This window comes from Manis pentadactyla, chromosome 8 (assembly GCF_030020395.1).
Source record: "Manis pentadactyla isolate mManPen7 chromosome 8, mManPen7.hap1, whole genome shotgun sequence".
In the NCBI taxonomy this organism is placed as follows: domain Eukaryota; kingdom Metazoa; phylum Chordata; class Mammalia; order Pholidota; family Manidae; genus Manis; species Manis pentadactyla.
This window is the reverse complement of record NC_080026.1, coordinates 64,951,520-64,976,055: the sequence shown is the minus strand read 5'-3', so window position 1 is coordinate 64,976,055 and position 24,536 is coordinate 64,951,520. Positions and strand designations below refer to the sequence as shown.

The 24,536-nt window shown below is 35.6% G+C and overlaps 1 protein-coding gene across 7 annotated transcripts in view; it reads left to right on the top strand.

Moving 5' to 3' along the window:
• The window catches only part of CSGALNACT2 (chondroitin sulfate N-acetylgalactosaminyltransferase 2), a 49,069-nt gene that overhangs the window by 18,292 nt on the left and 6,241 nt on the right, over window positions 1-24,536 (top strand). For 2 of the 7 annotated variants that reach the window (XM_036926558.2, XM_057505825.1), the window contains exons 2-7: window positions 12,206-13,141; window positions 15,234-15,450; window positions 16,569-16,670; window positions 19,755-19,933; window positions 21,471-21,565; window positions 23,043-23,124. In XM_036926558.2, coding sequence (XP_036782453.2) covers window positions 12,481-13,141; window positions 15,234-15,450; window positions 16,569-16,670; window positions 19,755-19,933; window positions 21,471-21,565; window positions 23,043-23,124 — 1,336 coding nt within the window. In that variant the 5' untranslated portion in view covers window positions 12,206-12,480. Of the gene's footprint in view, window positions 1-12,205; window positions 13,142-15,233; window positions 15,451-16,568; window positions 16,671-17,552; window positions 17,645-19,464; window positions 19,645-19,754; window positions 19,934-21,470; window positions 21,566-23,042; window positions 23,125-24,536 lie in introns of those variants that run through there. The other 5 variants (XR_005032904.2, XR_005032905.2, XM_036926559.2 and 2 more) reach the window with 5 other exon arrangements.

Here is a 24,536-nt window from a genome sequence, read left to right as displayed (position 1 = left end):
GTCCTTGTTTATCTCTTGTTACTTTTTTTGTTTTGAAGTCTATTTTGTCTGATACTAGTACTGCAATATCTACTTTTTTCTCCCTAGGGATTAACTTTTTAAATAAATTCTGAATACAAGTCTTTTATCAGATACATGCTTTGCATGTGTTTTCCCCAGGTCTGTGACTTGGCTTTTCATTCAGTTACCAGTGTCTTTCAAAGAGCAGAAATTACAAATTTTGGTGAAGTCCGGTTTACCAATTATGCTGTTAGAGTCATATCAGAGATATCTTCGCTTAACTCAAGGTCACAAAGATTTTCTCCTATGTGTTCTTCTAGTTTTATAGTTCCAGATTTTTCTTCTAGATCTATGGTTCATTTGAATTATATCCTAGCAGTTATGAAATGGTATCTTATCATGGTTTTAATACTCATTTCCCTCTTGGCTAATGATGTTGAGCATTTTTTAACATGCTTATAGGCCTTTCTTAATCATTATAGAAATGCCTATTCTGATTTTTTACCCATTGGGATATTTATCTTCTTAATAGTTGAGTTGTAAGAGTTCTTTATATATCGTAGACACAGACTGCCTATCAGAAATATCATTTACAGATATTTTCTCCCATCCTGTAGTTGTCTGTTCAATTTCTTGATGGTACAAAAGTTTTTAATTTCAATAAACTCCAGTTTATTTTGTCTTTCGTCTTTTCATGTCATATCTTAGAAACCATTGCCTAATTCAAGGTCACAAAGATTTACACTTACATTTTCTAAGAGTTCTGTAGCTTTAACCTTTATTTTTATATATTTGACCCTTTTGGAATATAGGGTAAGATGGGGTCAAATTTCCTTTTTTTGCACATGAATATCCAGTTGTCCTAGATCCATTTTGAAAAGACTGTTCCTTCCCCATTGAATTACCTTGTCACTCTTGTAAAAAATCAGTTGACTTAATGTTAAAGTTTATTTCTGGATCCTAAATTCTGTTCCATTGATCTAGATGTCTGTTCTTATGCTAGTACCACACTATCTTGATTACTGTAGTTTTGAAGTAAGTTTTGAAATGAGGATGTATGAGTCCTCCAGTTTTGTTCTTTTTCAAGATTATTTTAACTTTTCTGGGTTCCTTGAATTTCTACATGATTTTTAGGATCATCTTGTCAATTTCTGTAAAGAAGTCAGCTGGGATTCTGATTCTGTAAATCAGTTTGGAAAGTATTGCCATCTTCATACTGTCTACAGTCCATGAGCATGGGTGTCTCTCCATTTATTTAAACTTTCTTTTAACAATGTTTTGTAGTTTTCAGAGCACAAGTCTTATACTTCTTTTGTTAAAATTATTCCTAAGCATTTATTCTTTTTGGTGTAGATGAAATTGTTCCTTTAATTTCATTTTCAGATTGTTCATTGCTGGTATATAGAAATACAGTTGAGTTTTGTATAGTGATCTTGTCTTCTGCAACCTGACTGAACTCATTTATTAGTTCTAATAGAGTTTTAGCGAATTCCTTAGGATTTTCTGTACAAGATCAATCATCTGCCAATAGAAATAGTTTTACTTCTTCCTTTCCAATCTAGATGTCTTTTGTTTCATTTTCTTGCCTAATTGCCCAAGCCAGAACCTCCTCCAGTACAATGTTACATAGAAATGATGAGAGTAGACATCTTTGTCTTATTCCTGATCTTAGGTGAAAAGCATGAAATCTTTCACCATTAAATATGAAGTTAGTTGTAAGGTTTTTGTATAAGCCCTTTATTAGGTTGGGGAAGTTCTCCTCTATTCTAGTTTGCTGAGTGATTTTATCAGAAAGCTGGTATCAGGTTCAGCTGTTTTTTGTCAGGTGTTTTTTCTGTGTCTATTGACATGATCATATGGGTTTTGACCTTTATTTTATTCATATGTTGTTTTGCATTCATTGATTTTTGGATAGTAAACTAACCTTGCATTTCTGGGATAAATCTCACTTGGTTGTGGTGTATAATCCTTTTTATATGTTGAACGATTAAGCATGCTAATATTTTGTTGAGGATTTTTATCTCTTTATTTCTAAAGAATGTTGGTCTGTAGTTTTTCTTTTGATGGCTTTGTCTGGTTTTGGTATCAGAGAATACTGGACTCATAGAATGACTTGGGAAATGTTCCCTCCTCTTCTGTTTTTCAGAAGACTTTGTGAATAATTGGTAGTAATTCTCACACATGCTTGCTAGAATTCACTAGTGAAACTATCTGGATTTTTTCCCAGGGGGGGTAATTATTTGATTACTAATTCAGTCTCATGATGGGTCTATTAATATTTACTATTTGTGTCTTTATAGGAATTTATCCATTTCATTCAGTTGTATTAAAGAGATTTTTTGTTATTATGTAATAAATTTTAACATGGAAATTACAAGATTTTTGTTATTGTGTAATCTTGTAATTTCCATGTTAAAATCTGTTTTTTTCATTGCCTTGTGTAGATCAGTCTTTCCATTGGATATCATTTTCCTTCTTCCTAAAGGACTTGCAGTGTAGGTCTGACGATGAGTTCTTTTAGCTTCTTAATGTCTAAAAAGAGTATTTTGTCTTTTGTTGAGGGTTTTTGTGTCTTTATTCCTAAAGAATACTGGTCTGTAGTTTTCTTTTGATGCTTTTGTTCTTGATAGATACTTTTTCTGAGTATAGCATTCTAGGATGACTTATTTTCCTTTTTGTTTCTTTAAAGATAGTGATCCGTTCCTTTATTTCTTGTCTGTGATATGTGTTTTTCCTCTGGCCACTTTTAGTATCTTCTGTTTATCATTGGATTTGAGTAATTTGATTATCATGTGCCTTGCTTTAGTTTTCTGTATGGCTCTTGTATTTGGTATTCATTAAGCTTCTCGGATGTATGTGTTCATAGTTTTCATCAAATTTGGACAGTTTTCAGCCTTATTTCTTTAAATATTCCTCCTGGCCCTTGCACCCTTCTTTGGAGACTGTATATATATATTAGATTGTTTGAAGCTGTCACACAGCTTACTGGGTGTTCTCTTTATGTTTTTCATTTTTTTCCATCTACATTTTGCATAATTTTTATCACTATGTCTTCAATTCATTAATATTTTGTTCTGAAATATCTAATCTACTGTTAATCACATTCAGCATATTTTTTTATCATATTGATGTTTTCATCTCTTGAAAAAGACATCTACTTTGGAATCTTATGTCATCTGTGTCTCTAAGTTTTTTAAACATGAACATCGTTTTATATAAAGTTACAAATAACTGTTTTAATGTCCTTTTCTATGAATTTCACCATCTGTGTCAGTTCTAGGTCAGTTTCATTCATGGATTTTTCTCTTTATGGATTGTATTTTTCTTTTCCTTTGTATGCCTGATCATTTTTGTTTGGATGTCAGACATTGTGAATTTTATTTTGCTGGGTGTTGAATATTTTTATATTCCCACAAATATTTTTGAGCCTTGTGCAGTTACTTGGGAACAGTTTGGCCCTTTCAGGTCTCACTTTTAAAATTTGTTAGGCAAGACCAGAGCCATGTTTAGTCTAGAGCTAATTATTTCCCACTACTGAGGCAAGGCCTTTCTTAGTACTTTACCCAACAGCCCATGAACTTCGAGGTTTTGCCGTCTGTCTGGTAGGAACATGCACTATTCCTGGTCCCGTATGAATGCTGAGTTCTGTGTCCTCTAATATTTCTAATTTTTTTAGCCTCAGTTTGTTTCTTTATGCCTGCATTGACTAGTGCTCTGTTGAATGCCGAAAGGGTATCTTCTTCAGATCTCTAGAGCTCTCTTTCTGTGCAGCTCTCTCCTCTGGCCCTGTAGCCTTTTAACCTACCTGCCTTAGTCTCTCCAGACTGTCAGCTACAGCTCAATGTAGTGAGTCAGCTGGGCCCTGCTTAGGAGGGAACTCTCTATGCTATGGCCTGGAAACTAAGGTATCAAGCTGGCTAGTTATTTGTTTCTTGTTTCTCCACAGATCACTGTCCTTTATTCCCTAATGTTCAGTATCTTGAGAACCATTGTTTCACATTTGGGGGGGATTTTTTGGATTTTGTTTGATTTTGGTTGTTTCAAATACAGGAGTAAATCTGGTCCCTATTACTCCAACTTGGCTATCAGAGGAAATCTCTTCAGTCTCTTTTAAAGAGCAAGAATTGATGATGGTTCCTTAGGTTACTTTGAACTTAGGCCTTTAATTTTATATTACATACCTTTAACAGGTCATCTTCCCATCTCCATAGTATCCCATTCTCACCTCAGAACATGAGTATCTGCTGTGTGTACATAGAAGGTTGCTTGGGATTATCTCTAAGTTATATGAATGAACCTTGTTTATGATACAAATACACTGCATAGAATGATAGCAGTTAAGGTGTAATAGCAGAAAAATGGATGTTTTCTCTAATATTTTCAACATATTTAGGGCTGTTATAATCTAGTCTTCTAGGTTGTGGCTAAAGAGTTCATTTCAGGAAGAAGGCAAGTAAGGCTTTAATGAGAATCTTTTAACAACCACAGAGCTTTCAACTAACATCTTATTCTGAAGTATTTACAGCAACTTTTCTTTCATTTTGGTGGGTATATTCAAATATGAGATGAGCATGTAAGATATCTCAAAACCTATATTTTGCTGAAAGGTGTGAGAAAGACGACCTTGTTAATGCTACCACTTTAATGGTTATGTAAATTTATTTAAATATTTTCATTTCTGAGCCTATTTTTCTTATACAAAAGTAAGATAATATCAACACTTTCTGAAAGAATGGTATGGAAAATGATTAAAAATAAATCAGTATTTTTCAGGATTTTTGGATCACAGCCCACTTATAAAAGTAAATTTTATGAAGAGATTGGCATGATATATTTAATGCAATGAAACAGAAGGGCCTTGAACCAAGAATACTGTATCCAGCACGATTATCATTTAAATATGAAGGAGGTATTAAACAATTCCCAGACAAGCAAATGTTGAGGGAATTTGCCTCCCACAAACCACCTCTACAGGGTATTTTAAAGGGACTGCTCTAGATGGGAACACTCCTAAGACTAAATAGATGTCACCAGAGAAAATAAAATCACAGCAAAGAAAGCAGACCAACCAAATACTAACTAAAAGAAAAAATAAAATCAACTACCCACAAAAGCAGTTAAAGGAAACATAAAAGAGCACAGAATAAAACAACCAACATATAAAGAATGAAGGAGGAGGAATAAGAAGGGAGAGAAATAAAGAATCACCAGACAGTGTTTATAACAGCTCAATAAGTGAGTTGAGTTAGACAGTAAGATACTAAAGAAGCTAACCTTGAAGCTTTGGTAACCACGAATCTAAAGCCTGCAATGGCAATAAGTACGTTATCTTTCAATAGTCACCCTAAATGTAAATGGACTGAATGCACCAATCAAAGACACAGAGTAATAGAATGGATAAAAAAGCAAGACCCATCTATATGCTGCTTACAAGAAACCCACCTCAAATACAAAGGCATGCACAGGCTAAAAGTCAAGGGATGGAAAAAGATACTTCATGCAAACAACAGGGAGAAAAAAGCAGGTGTTCTAGTACTAGTATCAGACAAAATAGACTTCAAAACAAAGAAAGTAACAAAAGATAAAGAAGGACATTACATAATGATAAAGGGCTCAGTCCAACAAGAGGATATAACCATTATAAATATATATGCACCCAACACAGGGGCACCAGTATATGTGAAACAAATACTAACAGAACCAAAGGAGGAAATAGAATGCAATGCATTCATTTTAGGAGACTTCAACACTCCACTCACTCCAAAGGATAGATCCACCAGACAGAAAATAAGTAAGGACATGGAGGCACTGAACAACGCACTAGAACAGATGGACCTAATAGACATCTATAGAACTCTACATCCAAAAGCAATAGGATGCACATTCTTCTCAAGTGCACATGGAACATTCTCCAGAATAGACCACATACTAGGCCACAAAAAGAGCCTCAGTAAATTAAAAAAGATTGAAATTATACCAACCAACTTTCCAGACCACAAAGGTATAAAACTAGAAATAAATTGTACAAAGAAAACAAGAAGGCTCACAAACGCATGGAGGCTTAACAGCATACTCCTAAATAATCAATGGATCAACAAACAAAGTAAAATAGAGATCAAGGAACATATGGAAACAAATGACAACAACAACACAAAGCCCCAACTTCTGTGGGACACAGTGAAAGCAGTCTTAAGAGGAAAGTATATAGCAATCCAGGCATACTTAAAGAAGGAAGAACAATTCCAAATGAATAGTCTAACATCACAATTATCGAAACTGGAAAAAGAAGAACAAATGAGGCCTAAAGTCAGCAGAAGGAGGGACATAATAAAGATCAGAGAAGAAATAAACAAAACTGAGAAGAATAAAACAATAGAAAAAAATCAATGAAACCAAGAGCTGGTTCTTTGAGAAAATAAACAAAATAGATAAGCCTCTAGCCAGACTTATTAAGAGAAAAAGAGAATCAACACACATCAACAGAATCAGAAACGAGAATGGAAAAATCACGACAGGCTCCACAGAAATACGATGAATTATTAAAGACTACTATGAAAACCTATATGCTAAGAAGCTGGAAAACCTAGAAGAAATGGACAACTTCCTAGAAAAATACAGCTTTCCAAGACTGACCAAGGAAGAAACACAAAAGTTAAATAAACCAATTACGAGCAAAGAAATTGAAGTGGTAATCAAAAAAACTACCCAAGAATAAAACCCCCGGGCCAGATGGATTTATCTCGGAATTTTATCAGTCATACAGAGAAGACATAATACCCATTCTCCTTAAAGTTTTCCAAAAAATAGAAGAGGAGGGAGTACTCTCAAACTCATTCTATAAAGCCAACATCACCCAATACCAAAGCCAGGCAAAGACCCCACCAAAAAAGAAAATTACAGACCAATATCCCTGATGAACGTAGATGCAAAAATACTCAACAAAATATTCACAAACAGAATTCAAAAATATATCAAAAGGATCATACACCACGATCAAGTGGGATTCATCCCAGGGATGCAAGAATGGTACAACATTCGAAAATCCATCAACATCATCCACCACATAAACAAAAAGGACAAAAACCACATGATCATCTCTATAGATGCTGAAAAAGCATTCATCAAAATTCAACATCCATTCATGATAAAAACTCAGCAAAATGGGTATAGAGGGCAAATACCTCAGCATAATAAAAGCCATATATGATAAACCCATAGCTAACATCATACTGAACAGCAAGAAGCTGAAAGCTTTTCCTCTGAGATTGGGAACTAGACAGGGATGCCCGCTGTTCCCACTGTTATTTAACATAGTACTGGAGGTCTTAGCCACGGCAATTAGACAAAACAAAGAAATACAAGGAATCCAGATTGATAAAGAAGAAGTTAAACTGTCACTATTTGCAGATGACATGATATTGTACATAAAATACCCTAAAGACTCTACTCCAAAACTACCAGAACTGATATCGGAATATAGCAAAGTTGCAGGATACAAAATTAACACACAGAAATCTGTGGCTTTCCTATATACTAACAATGAACCAATAGAAAGAGAAGTCAGGAAAACAATTCCATTCACAATTGCATCAAAAAGAATAAAATACCTAGGAATAAACCTAACCAAAGAAGTGAAAGACCTATACCCTGAAAACTATAAGACACTCCTAAGAGAAATTAAAGAGGACACTATATGGAAACTCATCCCATGCTCTTGGTTAGGAAGAATTAATGTCGTCAAAATGGCCATCCTGCCCAAAGCAATATACAGATTTGATGCAATCCCTATCAAATTACCAGCAGCATTCTTCAACGAACTGGAACAAATAGTTCAAAAATTCATATGGAAACACCAAAGACCCCGAATAGCCAAGCAGTCCTGTGAAAGAAGAATAAAGTGGGAGGGGGATCTTGCTCCCCAACTTCAAGCTCTACTACAAAGCCACAGTAATCAAGACAGTTTGGTACTGGCACAAGAACAGAGCCACAGACCAGTGGAACAGAATAGAATCTGCAGACATTAACCCAACATATATGGTCAATTAATATATGATAAAGGAGTCATGGACATACAATGGGGAAATGACAGTCTCTTCAACAGATGGTGCTGGCAAAAGTGGACAGCTACATGTAAGAGAATGAAACTGGATCACTGTCTAACCCCATACACAAAAGTAAATTCAAAATGGATCAAAGACCTGAATGTAAGTCATGAAACCATAAAACTCTCAGAAAAAAACATAGGCAAAAATCTTTTGGATGTGAACATTAGCGAATTCTTCATGAATATATCTCCCCAGGCAAGGAAAACAAAAGCAAAAAAAAAGCAAAAATGAACAAGTGGGACTACATCAAGCTGAAAAGCTTCTGTATAGCAAAGGACACCATCAATAGAACAAAAAGGTACCCTATAGTATGGGAGAATTTATTCGTAAATGACAGATCCGATAAAGGCTTGACATCCAAAATATATAAAGAGCTCACGCACCTCAACAAACAAAAAGCAAATAATCCAATTAAAAAATGGGCAGAGGATCTGAACAGACAGTTCTCCAAAGAAGAAATTCATATGGCCAACAGACGCATGAAAAGATGCTCCACATCGCTAGTTATCAGAGAAATGCAAATTAAAACCACAATGAGATATCACCTCACACCATAAAGGATGGCTATCATCCAAACGACAAACAACAACAAATGTTGGTGTGGTTGTGGAGAAAGGGGAACCCTCCTACACTGCTGGTGGGAATGTAAATTAGTTCAACCATCGTGGAAAGCAGTATGGAGGTTCCTCAAAATGCTCAAAATAGAAATACCATTTGACCCAGTAATTCCACTTTTAGGAATTTACCCTAAGAATACCGCAGCCCAGTTTGAAAAAGACAGATGCACCCCTATGCTTATCGCAGCACTATTTACAATAGCCAAGAAATGGAAGCAACCTAATTGTCCATCAGTAGATGAATGGATAAAGAAGATGTGGTACATATACACAATGGAATGTTATTCAGCCATAAGAAGAAAACAAATCCTACCATTTGCAACAACATGGATGGAGCTAGAGGGTATTATGCTCAGTGAAATAAGACAAGCGGAGAAAGACAAATACCAAATGATTTCTTGGTTTCTCATTATCTTTTAAATAATGAGGTTCAGGGGTTTCTTATGGTTTTAAGGCATGGTAAAATCCTCCTAGTTTTACTTGCTTTGCATCCCTATTTTATTTTTGCATCCCACATTCATATGTGGAGTATATGAACAAAGAAAAACTGAAGGAACAAAACAGCAGGAGCATCACAGAACCCAAGAGGAAACTAACAGTTACCAAAGGGAAAGGGACTGGGGAGAATGGGAGGGTAGGGAAGGATAAGGGCAGGGAAGAAGAAAGGGGGTATTATGATTAGCATGTATAATGTGGGGGGTGGGGGAAAGGGGAGGGCTGTGCAACACAGAGAAGACAAGTAGTGATTCTACAACATCTTAGTACACTGATGGACAGTGACTGTAATGGGATTTGTGGGTAGAACTTGGTGAAGGGGAGAGCCAAGTAAACATAATGTTCTTCATGTAATTGTAGATTAATGATAACAAAATTTTTTAAAAAGTGAATTTTGTGTAGATATCTTGTATGTGTATGTGTGTGTGTGTGTAATTGTAACATAAAACTTCCTACTATATGTGTTATAATATACTGATATTTCCTGTTCTATTTAACTGAATAATAAACTTTTTGTAATGACTCATTAATGGGTCATATCTCAGAATTTAAAATAAATTGCCTATATAAAGAAAAACCATATTAATAAATGGTAGAAGAACTTAGATTACATACTGTTAGTACTGTTAGCAAGTTTCACTTCAACAATTTGAAGTATCATATAGTTAAATCATATCTTGTATTTTCACTACAAATATCTTTTCCACAAGCATTTTTGCTGCAAGCATTTTCACTTCAAACATTTTTGCCATGTAGCTAATTGGCTGTAAGACAATTTTGCTTTAAGAGATAAAATCACAAAAAATAAAGAGGGACATTCATTTAAAAAGACATAACAAAACATGAAAATGAGTAACAAAATTAAAAAGACTATTGTGGAATAGCTAATATTTGGATACATTTAAAAGGTGTGTCAATTCATGGCAACATTGCAGAAATAGCTGGTTTTATTTTGTGGATAGTAACCTAAGCACTTGTCTTGGCAAAATCTTCCATTCATAGTATTACACATTTTTTTGTTTGTTGATTTGTGTACTTGTTTGGCATCACCCTTTTTTTTTTGCTAAAATTTCTTCCTTCGTTAAGAGAGATTATCAGTTTTCAAATACTAGGTTTCATATTTGTAACTCAGCTTTGTATGCCTCTGTGAAAGCCTGTCTTCACTGTTAATTTTTCTTGGCATACTGTCACATGTCGTTTGACAGATATTCCAAAGTTCTTAGGAAATGGGGGTTCTAAACTCTGTACCAGTCACTATACTTCATTATGAGAGCTAAGATTTATATAATGTAAAAATGAGAATACTCCATCAGTGGAGAAATGAAACCAGATGTCAACCAGTTAATGAGACCAACAAACTGTCAACCTGTTATTAAAAAAAATTTTATGGCAGATTTGCTTTACAGAAAATTAGTTATGTGGAGAAATGCTTGGTGGCAAAGATAATTACGGAACAACTGCATAGGACCTAGTTAAGTATGGTTAACTTTGTTAATAATTTATACGTCTCCACATTTTCTGCCTTGGTCTTTCTTTTCCCTAATAAACTGACTAGTAATAACTTATAAATCGTTAAAAGTTGTGCCTCTTGAGTTTTATCTTTTAAATAATGAGATTCAGGGGTTTCTTATGGTTTTGAGGCATGGTAAAATCCTCCTAGTTTTACTCGCTTTGCATCCCTATTTTTTAACTAGAGGGTTTTCTTAATACCAAATTTTTTTTCCTGTTTTTCTTTTACATCTCTTAAAACAAGATTTACAATCACAGTAAAACTTTCTGTGGTGAATTAAATTTTTCAGAATACTTAATTATCATTTGGTTAACTAGAGTAATAAATGGCTAAGGATAGTTAAGTACATTGTGGTCTGCTAGACATAAGTTTGAATCTTACATTTTAGACAGTTATGTGTCACAAAAAATACATTGCTGCATTTTTCACAGACACATCCGGACTTTCCTAATCACTAAGAAACTGACTGGGACTGATGCTCCCAAGTGATCTTCTGTAGGTTGGTGCTGCACTGCAGAAATCATCTCAGTTAAAGTATTACATATCCTTCCTGGCAAATATTTCTTTAGAACGGAAGTTCTCTCTGCAGCCGAGGCCTCCTCTGCCTCCTGTCTCCTAAGTTAACTTCTACTGCTAGAATTAAGGATCCTTAGTTTAAAAAGAAACACAGAGGAGCTCACGCAGCTGGTTCTGGTATGAATGATAGCATGTAATTTTGTAAATTTATAAACTTTTTAATTTTTTCTGTGTAGACAAATATTAAAATGTTCATTTTTTTTCTTTATACAGACTGCAGGAAATCTTTTGCTATGTAATACAGTGGAAAGAATTATATGATCTAATGCTCAAATAATCTACTGGATGACTTTGGATGTAAAATGTTTCTTAATGTGTTTTCCAGATGTCAGTGACCTTTTGAAATTGTTTTTCCTCCCACTTAATTTTAAGGCTCTTATATTGATGGAGTTGAGCCATAGAAATTAATGAAGTAGAATGCTTGAATTGAATAAACTGGAAGAAAATATCTCTCACTAATAAGCCACTATCAATATAGCAAAAACAATTTATAGCAACACAGTTCTCAGTGGTGATATCCTGTAGGTGGGAAATAGCATGTTATCAAAATATTATGTTAGTAAAGAATTATAAGTTATATAATTCTCAAATAATTAGAGAACAGTAGAATCTATGTAACTAACATAAGCTATCCTAAACGTAATTTTAAAGTTTCTTTGATTCATTCAAGAGGTTATGGATATGTAGACATTCTGGTTAAAAGTATTACTTAATATTTTAATGTTTTGTAAGACATTTTTCTTAATACTTTGTCCCAGCATGTACTGAATATTTTTACATTGTATTAACACTTCTTCTGGTGCTCTTCATGTACTAGTCACATAGCTAAGTTTACTGACACTCAACAATTTGATATACTCAAGGAAACAAAATTCTGATTGATTCTGATTTGTTTCTTTCAGAAAAGTTACCACCCATATAATGGAATTTTATGTGATTGCATAGATCAGATTTCTTTATTCTGGATATCATGGTAACAATACAGGAAGTATGCATTATTTCTCATTTCTGCAAGTAGTCATCACTGCTGAAGGAATAAATTTTTTCACACTGCAACAGAATTCATTTTGGAATTTTTATGGAAATCCTGATCTTGTTTTCAGTTTTTGATAATCTCTTGCTAAAGGTATGAACAAGCAAAGAACTTACCTCATCAGGCAAGTCCACATTAGTGAGAATGCCTAGAAGAGGATTAATTCTCCAGACCCGGACCCACTGGCTTTTGTTGGGTCTTGCTTTACTCTGCAGTTTGATACTATTTTTGTACCTTCTGGAATGTGCCCCCCAGACTGATGGCAATGCATCTCTTCCTGGTGTCATTGGGGAAAATTATGGTAAAGAATATTATCAAGCCCTCCTACAGGAGCAAGAAGAACATTATCAAACCAGGGCAAACAGTCTGAAACGCCAAATTGCCCAACTAAAACAAGAATTACAAGAAATGAGTGAGAAGATGAGATCATTGCAAGAGAGGAAGAATGTAGGGGCTAATGGCATAGGCTATCAGGGCAACAAAGAACAAGCACCTAGTGATCTCTTGGAGTTTCTTCATTCTCAAATTGACAAAGCTGAAGTTAGCATAGGAGCCAAACTACCTAGTGAGTATGGAGTCATTCCATTTGAAAGTTTTACCTTAATGAAAGTATTCCAGTTGGAAATGGGTCTCACACGCCATCCTGAGGAAAAGCCAGTTAGAAAAGACAAGCGAGATGAATTGGTAGAAGTCATTGAAGCTGGCTTAGAAGTGATCAATAGTCCTGATGAAGATGATGAACAGGAAGATGAAGATGGTCCCCTTGGAGAGAAGCTCATATTTAATGAAAATGACTTCATAGAAGGTAATGTGAAATATGTGTTGGTCCATAATTGTTAGTATGACAAAGTGCTTTTATATATGCAGGTGATAAGTCAGTCATTATCCACAGTATTGAAACATTTAAGTTTCTACCCACTTCATTCTACCAAGAATTTGAAGTGGCTTTTGGAAAAAAGTGATAATGTGATCATAATAAAATAGTAAGGACCAGGGAAATAGAATAAATGTAAGCTTACATAGAAAAATCCTATCCAAGTTGAAGGGCTCTTAGGGCTGTGTATTTGCATGTGTATGTATTTGCATTCCTCTTTTATCTGGGCTTGATGTTCCCTTTTTATATTTTTTAAAATATATGAACTAAGGCTCAAGATTTGAAAACCATTTGATAGAGGAAAAACAAAAACCCAATTGAGTAGATAAGTGATTTTTCTGTATTTATGGGAGAGGAAAAGCACATGTCAGAACATCAAGGAGTATTTAAAGAAGTATATTTGGCAATTGAAAAAGTAAAGAAATAATCTATTTTCCTAATAGAGACTGCAGAAAGGGCATGGCATTTTTATATATCAAAATGGGGCATGACTCAAAAGCTGAAGAATACTTCTATAAATTTAAGGTATTTGTTAATTGATATAAACAGAAATAATAATGAATTCCCACCCATCTCCATCTTAATACCCTCTGCTAGATATTTAACTACAGACTTAAAACTATTTTGTATATAAATCTTTTTAAAAGTTCTCTTTCTTGATTCTGTAAACAGTATACCACATGTGGTTTTTTTCTTAACTCCAAGTCATCACAGATTTCTCTTGCTGTACTCTAATATAATACTATTGGAGGCCATCAGGGAGGGCATTGTGCATTTCTGTGGCAATTCAGCTGTGTTCTCATTGTAACCACCTCTTTTTTTTCTGCTGTCACTTCCTGCAATTTTTGATGGGTTGTTTCTCTCAGAACTGTAATTTTTCTGCAAGCTCCGCTTTTTTCTTTTCACTCTATGTAACTTACAGCAGAATTGAAAGCTGCAGAGGAAATAGATAACTAAGTGTAAAATGTCTTCATGTCTGCCTAAAAAGAAAGAAATCTATCCTGCTTTTAAATCTATGTTTCTGCTTGTCATATAACTCTTTTTGGATTCTGTCACTTACAGGATTTTTCTCTACATGGAACATGTTTGTCTCTTACTTTTCCTCCACTCTGCCACTCCCCACACCAAAAAAATAATCACTGACGACTGAATAACTCTTATTCCTCTTCCAGATTCTAGCTTAGATGTGACTTCTTCAAGGGGGTTTTCTCCAACCTGCAAGTCTAAGATGGTTGTGCTTCCTCCATCCCTTCTCATAGCTCTTATCATAGCAAATGGTAATGCCCATTCCCTAATTTGTAGTTCATGTTTGACTGTAAGCCTCAGGAAGAGTGGGACTGATCTGTCTTCTTCACTGTTTCATTACCATATACTAACTGTCCTGAGTGTCACACTTAAAAATCAGATTGCCTAGTAGACTTCCATACTTTTCTCTCAAAGGCATCTCAAATCATGTTTAAATCTATACCACTTTTTCTTTGCCTGACTTTATTCAGTGCATGTATGTGTATAGAGCAATATACATATATCACTGTATTGTCTTCTTTATTTTCTTGTCTGCCTCATTAGACTGACCCTTCCTCAAAACCAGGACCACGTAGCCCTCTTTATACTACCAGTGACTGACACAAAGGCACTCAATTCATTGTTGAACTGAACTAAGCAATAGAAGTTTTGACTATTGGGTCTAGAATTTAATATTGCTAGTAGGAATTTCTTTATTTTCATCATATGCTTACTGTGGTGACAGGCTCTACTATTAAAAAGTCATATGAAAAAGAAATAATTGTCATTTGGAGCTGACTTTTTGGCTTGAATGATAGAGCAGTGAATACTTTTTTAGCCTCTTCTTTAAAAGAACCAGTTGTCGCTTTACAGTGGGGATAAATACTTTTGCAAATAGATTAAAAGCCCTACAGGTCTTGTTTTATTTATACTTTTGATCTTTGAGTAAACTCAGTACTCATATTGAGTTTGTAAACTTTGATATGGAGACCCTTTTGTCCCCAACTCTTTCCTTTAGGTTATTATCGTACCGAGAAAGATAAGGGCACACAGTATGAACTCTTTTTTAAGAAAGCAGACTTTATGGAATACAGACATGTGACCCTCTTCCGCCCTTTTGGACCTCTCATGAAAGTGAAGAGCGAAATGATTGACATTAGTAGGTCAATTATTAATATCATTGTGCCACTTGCTGAAAGAACTGAAGCATTTGTACAGTTTATGCAGAACTTCAGGTAACTCTCAAGGCTTAATAATTTGGTTAAGTACTTCTTTTGAAAAATCACATTTCATAGTGATTTACTTAATTTATCTTCATTGAGTATGATTATTTAGAATTACAGGATTTTATGGGCTTTGAGGAACTTTATTTTTTGAGATTCTTCTGTTTCTTACAGCGTGTGCATGTTGTGTTACTGACAATAGATACAAAACATTGCTATCTCCCCAGAAAATTCCCTTGAAAATGATTTGAATTTTAAAATTGAAGTAAACAGAAATTCAGCTAAAAAATGAAAAAATTACTATATCTTGGGAAGTAGAGACTAGCAATAAAAATTTTTTTTATTGTCATTACATTTGGATATTTTTAAATACTGAAATGTTAAAGAATTAACAACTATTCATTAGGGTAATTATTTGAGGAAAGTTTTGCTGTTTTAATTTTAAAATTGCCATGTTTTTAATACTTTAATATGCTAGTTTTAATGCTTTATAATCCCAGTCTTTATTCTCATATTGAAAATTATTGGATCTAAAAATTAACACTGTTCTGTAGCAGAACATCTAGAAGTCATGCAAACGAGTTTTGCCTGTTTAAAATAGCTTGCTTGAGATCTGATTTCTTAAAGCATTTTTTTTATTGCCTTTCTTGGAATTGCCTTGAGATGCTATATTACTCTTTACAGTAAGTAGTTTCAGTCATGGCAAATATTTATTCCTTCATGATCAGTACAATTTCTGGAATTAGCCAGTTTGAAGACAAAATAACTTTTGACCCAAAACTTGAATATTTATTTGCTTGGCTTTGAACTGATTGCACTTACTTCCTTAAGTGGCTTCTAATTTGCTTCTGAAGGCAATAGAAAACAAAAGCTCCAAAAATGTTTTGAAAGATGGCACCTTCTTGGAGTGTTTCCATGGCCCTCCGAGGCTGCATTCACTTAGGCATACACGTGATGCATTTGCTGTAACACCTTTAATAATTGAGCAATGTCACTACTTTTATATTTACTTAAAGCTTTGTGTGATTTCACTCTAAATGAGTAATGCCTCATAGGTTTTCTTGTTAAAGTTCATGTGATTGCTTTCTTTTATATTTTCTTTAACAACATTTATTTTTTATTTCTTTTAGGAATGTATGTATTCATCAGGACAAGAGAATTCACCTCACAGTGGTGTATTTCGGGAAAGAAGGACTATCTAAAGTCAAGTCTATCCTAGAATCTGTCACAAGGTTGGTAAGCTGTGTCCACATTGAAGCCCTTAATACTTATCATTAAAAGAATGAGAATTTCAGATATTTAATGAGTTAATAATTTTGAATAGCTGCTGTTTAAAAGTTAGTGGAGCATGTGAGTGGTAGTGATAGTAAATTCCTCATTTCACCCTTAGGTTTACTAATGCAACTCAGAATGACTCATTGTACCTTAACCTCTTAGCAGACAGCCTGGCATGATAAAGATGCTCTCACTGTGTGGCCCACTCACCTTCTGTATATTTGCCTCCATTTATTACTTCTTCATTTCCTCCTTGAATTCTTTCCCTTTTCCTAAATCTATTTCCTTCACTTGGTATCATCTCCTGAGCTTGTCTCTCACCTTTCTTGACTTCTGTTTCTCCAGGTTCCTTCTCACCCTGCAAATGATGCTGAGGTCTCTCCTCTCCTTAAACCCGCACCTGACTCCACAGTACCCAGGAGCTGCTGTTAGGTTTCTGTCCTTTCACAGCTAAACCTCACAGAACATTTGTTCTCTAACCAAGCAATTCATGTAGTACCTGGCACATAGTAGGTGCTCAGAGGTTTGAATGAATGAATTAGTAGTTCCTTAGCACCCAATTATTAATCTGTAGCTTCTCAGCCTTTCATCTCTAAGTTACAGGCCCAAAGTAACGACTTAATCGCCAAATTCAGCCTTTTCTCTCTGTCATCTTCTTTGATCACTTTTTTACATTTGATGCCTAACCAGTACTTCTTTCCTGAAATGTTCCTCTGATGTTTGTAAAAGGTAAATATTTCATAAATATAAGTATGTTATAATGTAAGATATTAGGTTGATTGTCTTCTCTGACCACACCAACTCTGTATCCTTTACTTGCTTCTTTACCTTTCTGCTAGTTGTGGCCATTCCCTAAGAGTCCAGATTTGGCCGGCCATTCTTCTCGAATCGTTCAACTAACATTCATTGAGTCCCACCGACTATGTTCCAGGTACACTGCTTGGGAGTCTGACTTGGGGGGTTGGCACAGAGGAGGGATTGCTGTCCATATCCCGAAGGGACGCTCACAGCATCGGTGTATAAAAACAAACATTGCCTTCTCCTCCCCCTGCACTATGTCCTCCTCCTGAAGGCCCTCTTTTTGTTCAAAGCCCATTCTCATGATCCCCTGGGCTTCATGTCTGAGAGACAGTGTCACTCACTCACTCTTTGCCTCTGATTAGCCAGCGCCTGCTCACTGCACAGGACCTTTCTGTCCTTTCCTTGCTGCCATCACCCTAGCCCAGGCTTTTCCTTCCTCTGTCCTTCCCTCCGTACCATCTTTAGGCCACCTAAATGCCAAGCACGCACATTGGTATCACTGTACTTAGTCCTGCATTAACCCAGACTCCTCTGTGGCAAATGATGGATACCTATATTGAACTTGCTTAAGGAAAAAGGCAGCATTATTAAAGAATCTTAGATAACTCCCAAAATTAAAGGGATTATTGTAACCAAATTTGGGGAAGACAACCAAAACAGCTTTAGTATCATGGGGGCTAGGCACAGACACTTGAATACCATCAAATTCTCTTGTCATCTTGTCAGTTTTTCTCTGCATGTTCACTTCATTCTCCTGTTGCAGATTGGCTTCCCCTACATGTGAGGTATATGGCTGTTGGCGGCTTTGGGCTCATCTTCTCAGCTTTGCCATCAGAGAGGAAAGAGCTTTCTCCCAGATCCAGTTGAGAAAATCTGAAGGAAGGACTTTTGCCCACTCTTAAGCCAGTCACTCTGGCCCAGTGGGGTGGGTGTATTGTGATTGGCCCAGCTTGAGTCTGGGTTTCCACCCCTAGGAAATTATGGTGGTTGGGTGCTCTGTGATTAGTTGCTCCACTTGGTTCTGGAAGTTGAGGTGGTGATTAGCAGTTTCTCTAAAAGAAGGGGGAGATTTATATCCCATAAGAAGGGGAGCATGGGCACTGAGAGCACTTGGAATCTGCTCCATGTGCTATTTGCATCTTTGCTTCCATCTCTCTGTTTCCTATTCTACACTCTGTAAAAGTAATCTCCAGCTTTAACATCAGCATCACATGGAGTGACTTATCCCAAGAGAGACACACAGATGTTCAGCTTCACCCTAGTATCTGGTTCAGGGTGGGGATGGGAATTCGCATTTCTAACACATTCCCAGGGGGAGTTGATGTTGTGGGTATGGGGACTTCACTGTGAGAACCACCCTTGCCTTTAGGACACTGACCAAGTTCTTTAATTTCTCCTTTTCTGGTCTTCTCTTGTTCGCATTTTAGGATCCCTCTGTTCCAGTCTGATTTTTCTTATCCCTGTTCTTTAAAATACTTTCTCCTTTCTTACCTCTTGGCCTTTGAGAATAATTGGAATGACCTTTACACTCATCATTGAACTGAGGATTTTAACCAAAGCATAATAAATTTTTCTTCTAACATCTTCTCTAACTACTCCAAACAAAAGCAATCTTTTTTCTCAGAACTGCTGTTCATTCATTTATTCAGAAAATATTTATTGAATCCCTACTTCATGAAGAGGGGCACTGTGTTCATAGTAACAAGCAAAAAAAAATCCCTGCTCTCATGGAGCCCACCTTCCAGGGGGAGAGACACTTGAACAGACGTGTGTGGTCCTGAGGAAACAAAGCTGGGCAGGGGATAGAGGTTAAAGGAAGGGAGGTCGGGGCTGTTGCACATGTGAAGTGAGGGGGTCCCTGATAAGGGACATTTGAACAAAAACCTGAAGAACTTGAGAGCAAGAGCACTCTTTGTATGTATCATGTGGAATGTTTTATTTCTTACCGAGGACCACGTGTGCACTTCTTACCTCTGCAGTAGGTTTTAAAGATCTTGAAGGGCCATGGGCCCTCCACACTTTAAACCTCACATGAGCAGCATCTTGCCTCAAATACGGGTACTTAATGAGTATCAGCTCCTGGTGATGATCAGATGTACAAAGCTGGTGACATCCTTTCCTTGTATGAAGGTAGAACCAACGTAATAAAATGCCTGAAATGTAAAACATATTCTGTAAGTTATGTTGAAGGAAAAGAGTTGTTTAAGGGGGACTTACCATGTGTTGTGCTTTCCTCCTAGTGAGTCTAGTTTTCACAATTACACCTTGGTCTCACTGAACGAAGAATTTAATCGCGGACGAGGACTAAATGTGGGTGCCCGAGCTTGGGACAAAGGAGAGGTCTTGATGTTTTTCTGTGATGTTGATATATATTTCTCAGCCGAATTCCTTAACAGCTGCCGGTTAAATGCTGAGCCAGGTGCGTGAAATGTTGGTAGATAAGTTGAGTGCAAAATTTGGAACAGTGACAGCATGTCCCATATTTTGAATCAAGTTAATTATTTTTTTTTAATTATGTTAGGCATGATTTAACTGGAATATTAAGTAGAAAAGTGAAACTTTGCCCCTCTGAAGTTCATATCCCTTGTTCTCTTGTGGGCAAATTTCAATGTCTACATTGAATCCAAATAAACAAATGCAGAGAAGTAAAAGACCATGAAGTTGACAAGGAGGAAGCAGCATTGTCAGAAGAAGCTGAGCAGACAGTATGGAGATGTGTGAGTCAGAATCATACTGTCTCAGGCAGATGGCGCCCATACCCAGACGGCTAGGGACAGCTAGTGCTTGGTCTCTGGACTATACATTTACTGATGTTGTAGATATTTTTTGAAAATGTATGAACAAATGATACTTTTAGAAATAAAATCTTACTTTAAATGTGAAAAGGAAGTTTTCTGTATTAAAAAAAATCATAGTTAATGTTTTTGATGTAGAACTATCCATACCTTGCAAATGAGTACCTTACTAGTCAGTTGTGTTAAAGATAGTTGTCAGGAACTCTCTGGAACCTAGAGTGTAATGAGGGTTAGGTTTAATTCTGTTTCACCAGACAGCATGAAGTTCACAATGGAAGCTGAAGGGGATATATTTGTTCAATGTAAAAAAAAATTTAATGTCCAGAAATAATTTGCCTCTGGGAAATTGAGCTCCCCATCCTCTAAGTGGGTTTTAAGGAAAGTGAGATGAGCATTATAGGACCTTTTAATAAAAAGGCTGCCATATCACCTATAGGGCACTTCACAAGCACAGTGCTTTACGCTACCATGGCTGACTGAGCCAGTCTTAGCAAGAGGCGCTCTCCTGAGGTGGATGGGCTACTGGGTGAACCTTTAAGGTTCCATCAGTGCCATCAGTTTGAATGCTTGTGACAAAGCCTTCTGCCAAAGCTATTCCATCAGGTCCCTTAGCTCTTATGTTCCCAACTTTTCCAAATCTTATTCAAATTTACCTGTAATTCTATATTTTATTCATTCTCCAAATACTGTACAGTATTCTTTGGATATACTGTTTCTATTATTCATTTTGAATGGTAGGTTTAACAGAAGTTTCTAAGTTTCTTAGCGATTGTCAGAGGTTAATCTATATCTACAACTGCTAATTAGATGAAATAATAAGTGATAAATAGCTCCCCTAGTGAATAGCTGAGAGAATACCTTTGTGTATCTCCCCAAAGTCAAAGGAATAAATGTGTGGTGCACCTTTTAGGCTATTCCTTTCTCTGCTCTTTTTAAGTTTATAGTTTCATATCCTGACCTACTGATGTTACAGTCATCATCACATGCATCAGATCAGAATGATGTTCAGTAGCCTATTGATAAAATACAATATTGATAAAATAAAATCATCATATGTGATCAAAGAAAGACTTGAACAAAATATTGACAGAAATTGAATACATATCACTCCTTCATTTCATGGCTTCTTTGTGTGATGTAAACATATATTTTGACTTATAGGTAAGAAGGTGTTTTACCCTGTGGTATTCAGTCTTTACAACCCTGCCATTGTGTATGCCAATCAGGAAGGACCGCCGCCTGTGGAGCAGCAGCTGGTAAGACTCTTGGCAGTTATGAAAGGCCCACAGATGCTTGCAAGTTCCCTTTATGTCTGTTTCACAAGTAGAAAACAAAGTTTCAATGAAAAACTTTAGTTATTATAAACACATTTTCATAGTCTCTTTCACACCCCACCCCCCAATAAAATGCTTTTCACATTTACTGTTTTAGAATTAAGGGTCATTCTGGATGAGAAAAAAAGGTGAGGCTACAAAGAATGTGAAAATTGTAGTCATTTCTGCCAACATATTTTTTGTAATACTAAAAGTAAATTTTAGTTTTAAAAAACTGGTTAACTGGAAGTTAGAAACTACTAAATAACTAAGAAAGAATAATATCCTACGCAGAAAGTCATGGCATGGGAATGCCACATGCCAGAACTTACAATTATTGACAAGGTTATACTTACATAAGTCTTTTAAAATTTTTTAATAAACTTACTATGTTAGAATAAGTTAGATTTACAGAAAAGTTGTAAGGGTAGTATAGAGCATTTCTATACATCACCCATTCTCCCCTAATATTAACATCTTTCATAACCATGGTACATTTGTCAAAATGAATAAGTTAATGTTGATTTTTAATCATAAAGTGGGCAGATTCAGGGTAAAAAGGAAAACACAACATTGGAAATTAGAATAATAAAACATTGAGAAAAATCTATTTTATATGGTAAGTTTAAAACATTCTAAATAAAATGAAAGATTTTAAAATGTATAAACTATTAACATGAGCGAAGTTTGTATTAGTATTTTATAAAAACTCATGTTAATAATATTTTATAAATTTAAAGAGGTGGAAGCTCAAGATACTAAGAGCTGCTTTAAAAATTAGAACAGTTATCAAAAAATTACCCTGCAGGTACATACATATAATGTTTTACTGGTAAGTTTCTCCACACTTTCCAAAACAGGTAATATTAGTGCCATATAATCTCCTTAATACATAATTAATTCATGAGGCCAGCATTATATTCATACCAATACCCAGCAAAGCAGGTACACCTCTGTAGGCCACTGTTACTTAGGAATATAGAATATAATCGAATCAAAAATGGCAACCCAAGCACCCATATCTGCATTATCTGACACCCTAAATTCTTTGTAAAAATCAATTATTAAAAAGAAAAAGATGTATCAGTATTAGAAAATGAGAGTGGTGCCACTAAAATATCTAAATTTCGAGAAATTTCTCTAAGCTGGCAGTATTTGGCACAGGACTGATGGAGGAGAGGACAGACTGGAACGTGTTCGGGAGAGCACTGAAGATGGCGTTGCTTTGCATCCTCTGAGTTCATAGAAGGCAGAGTGGTGGAGTGTATGTGCTTCTCTGGGTTGTGCTGAGCAGCAGGCACCCCCTGCAGTATTGGCCTGCAGGCTGAGGCAATGTGTGTGGAGCTAAAAGGTAGAGCATTGTTGATTAAAACTTCTAGTTCTTGGAATTAAATTAAAAAAAAATTTTTTTTAACTTAAGGTTCATAAAAAGGATTCTGGTTTTTGGCGAGATTTTGGCTTTGGAATGACTTGTCAATATCGATCAGATTTTCTCACCATTGGTAAGTATACCTTACGTTTAAGGATAGGACTTCACATATTTACTGTAGCACCTTGTAGCATTTTTCTAAAAGGTTTCAGATTTGAGTGTTTTCCTATTAAATTATGAGTGTCTGAAATTAGCTGAAAAGAGGAGTCTGGAGATATGAAAAGCAAAGTGAGTTTATAGTTAATATCTTTGACTAGCAAAACTGAAGTCATAAAGATAAAAGTGTAATATAATATTTATTTGTTTCTTTAAAATCAAAACACTAGTTTTTAAAAACATCCGTTTGATTTGTTACTCATATTTGTAGTTCTTACGAGTACTCCTACAAAAGATCTCTCTACATAACTTTTGGTGCTGGACTCTTGCATTGTTACAGCTAGAAATAATGTTAAATTATCTACTCCAAGGGCTTTCTTTTTTTTGGTATCATTAATCTACAATTACATGAAGAACATTATGTTTACTAGACTCCCCCCTTCACCAAGGCCCCCCCACAAACCCCAATACAGTCAGTGCCCATCAGCATAGTAAGATGCTGTAGAATCACTGCTAGTCTTCTCTGTGTTGCACAGCCCTCCCCGTGCCCCGCCCCACATTATACATGCTAATATATTTTTTTATTTAGAGATCAAACCTGCTTTAATTATCTGTTGACCTCAAAATCCAAGTATTAAAGACATAGAAAACACAACTGTTCTTTGTAGCTCTGGTTGAAGTTGAGTGGGGACATAGCCTAGTCATCCTCTGCCCTACACCAAAGATAACTATGAACAATCTGGTCTGTGCTTCCTGCCCGAGCCCAGCATTAGCCTTACCCAGCAAAAAATAAAGTACCAGAGCATAGTTTAAGAAAGCAGCTGAAACCAAGTTCCATGTCTCCTGATTCATTTGGTAGCTGTTTTCCCACAGGATGTAAGATTATATTTTATATATTTTATGTATTGTATATATACATATATGTATTCATATACATATTTTATAATAAGAGTATATATTATGTACTTTCTAGGTCCATCTTATATTCATTTTTATGATCAGCCATTTGCTTTGGAAATTCTTCCACCTTCTCTCTTTATAACACTTGAATAATGGAAAATCAACCAATAGCAATAAAAGGACTACTAAAGGAAACGAATGCCCTTTTCCCTGATTTCTTGCATAATAAAACAGTAAGGATACATTGCTGTCTTCTGACATCTGTTATTTCCCACTGTTCTTTTCTCATTTTTTTCTCCTCATATTCCTATTAGACATAAGTTGCTGCAATTAATGGTGTTCCACATTTCTGTGAGAATCTGTTCATTTTTCTTCATCCTTTTTCTCTCTTTTCTTTGGATTGCATAATCTAAATTGATTTATCTTCAAGTTTGCTGATTCTTTTGTTCATCTCCACTATTGGGCTGCTCGAATGAATTTTTCATTTGA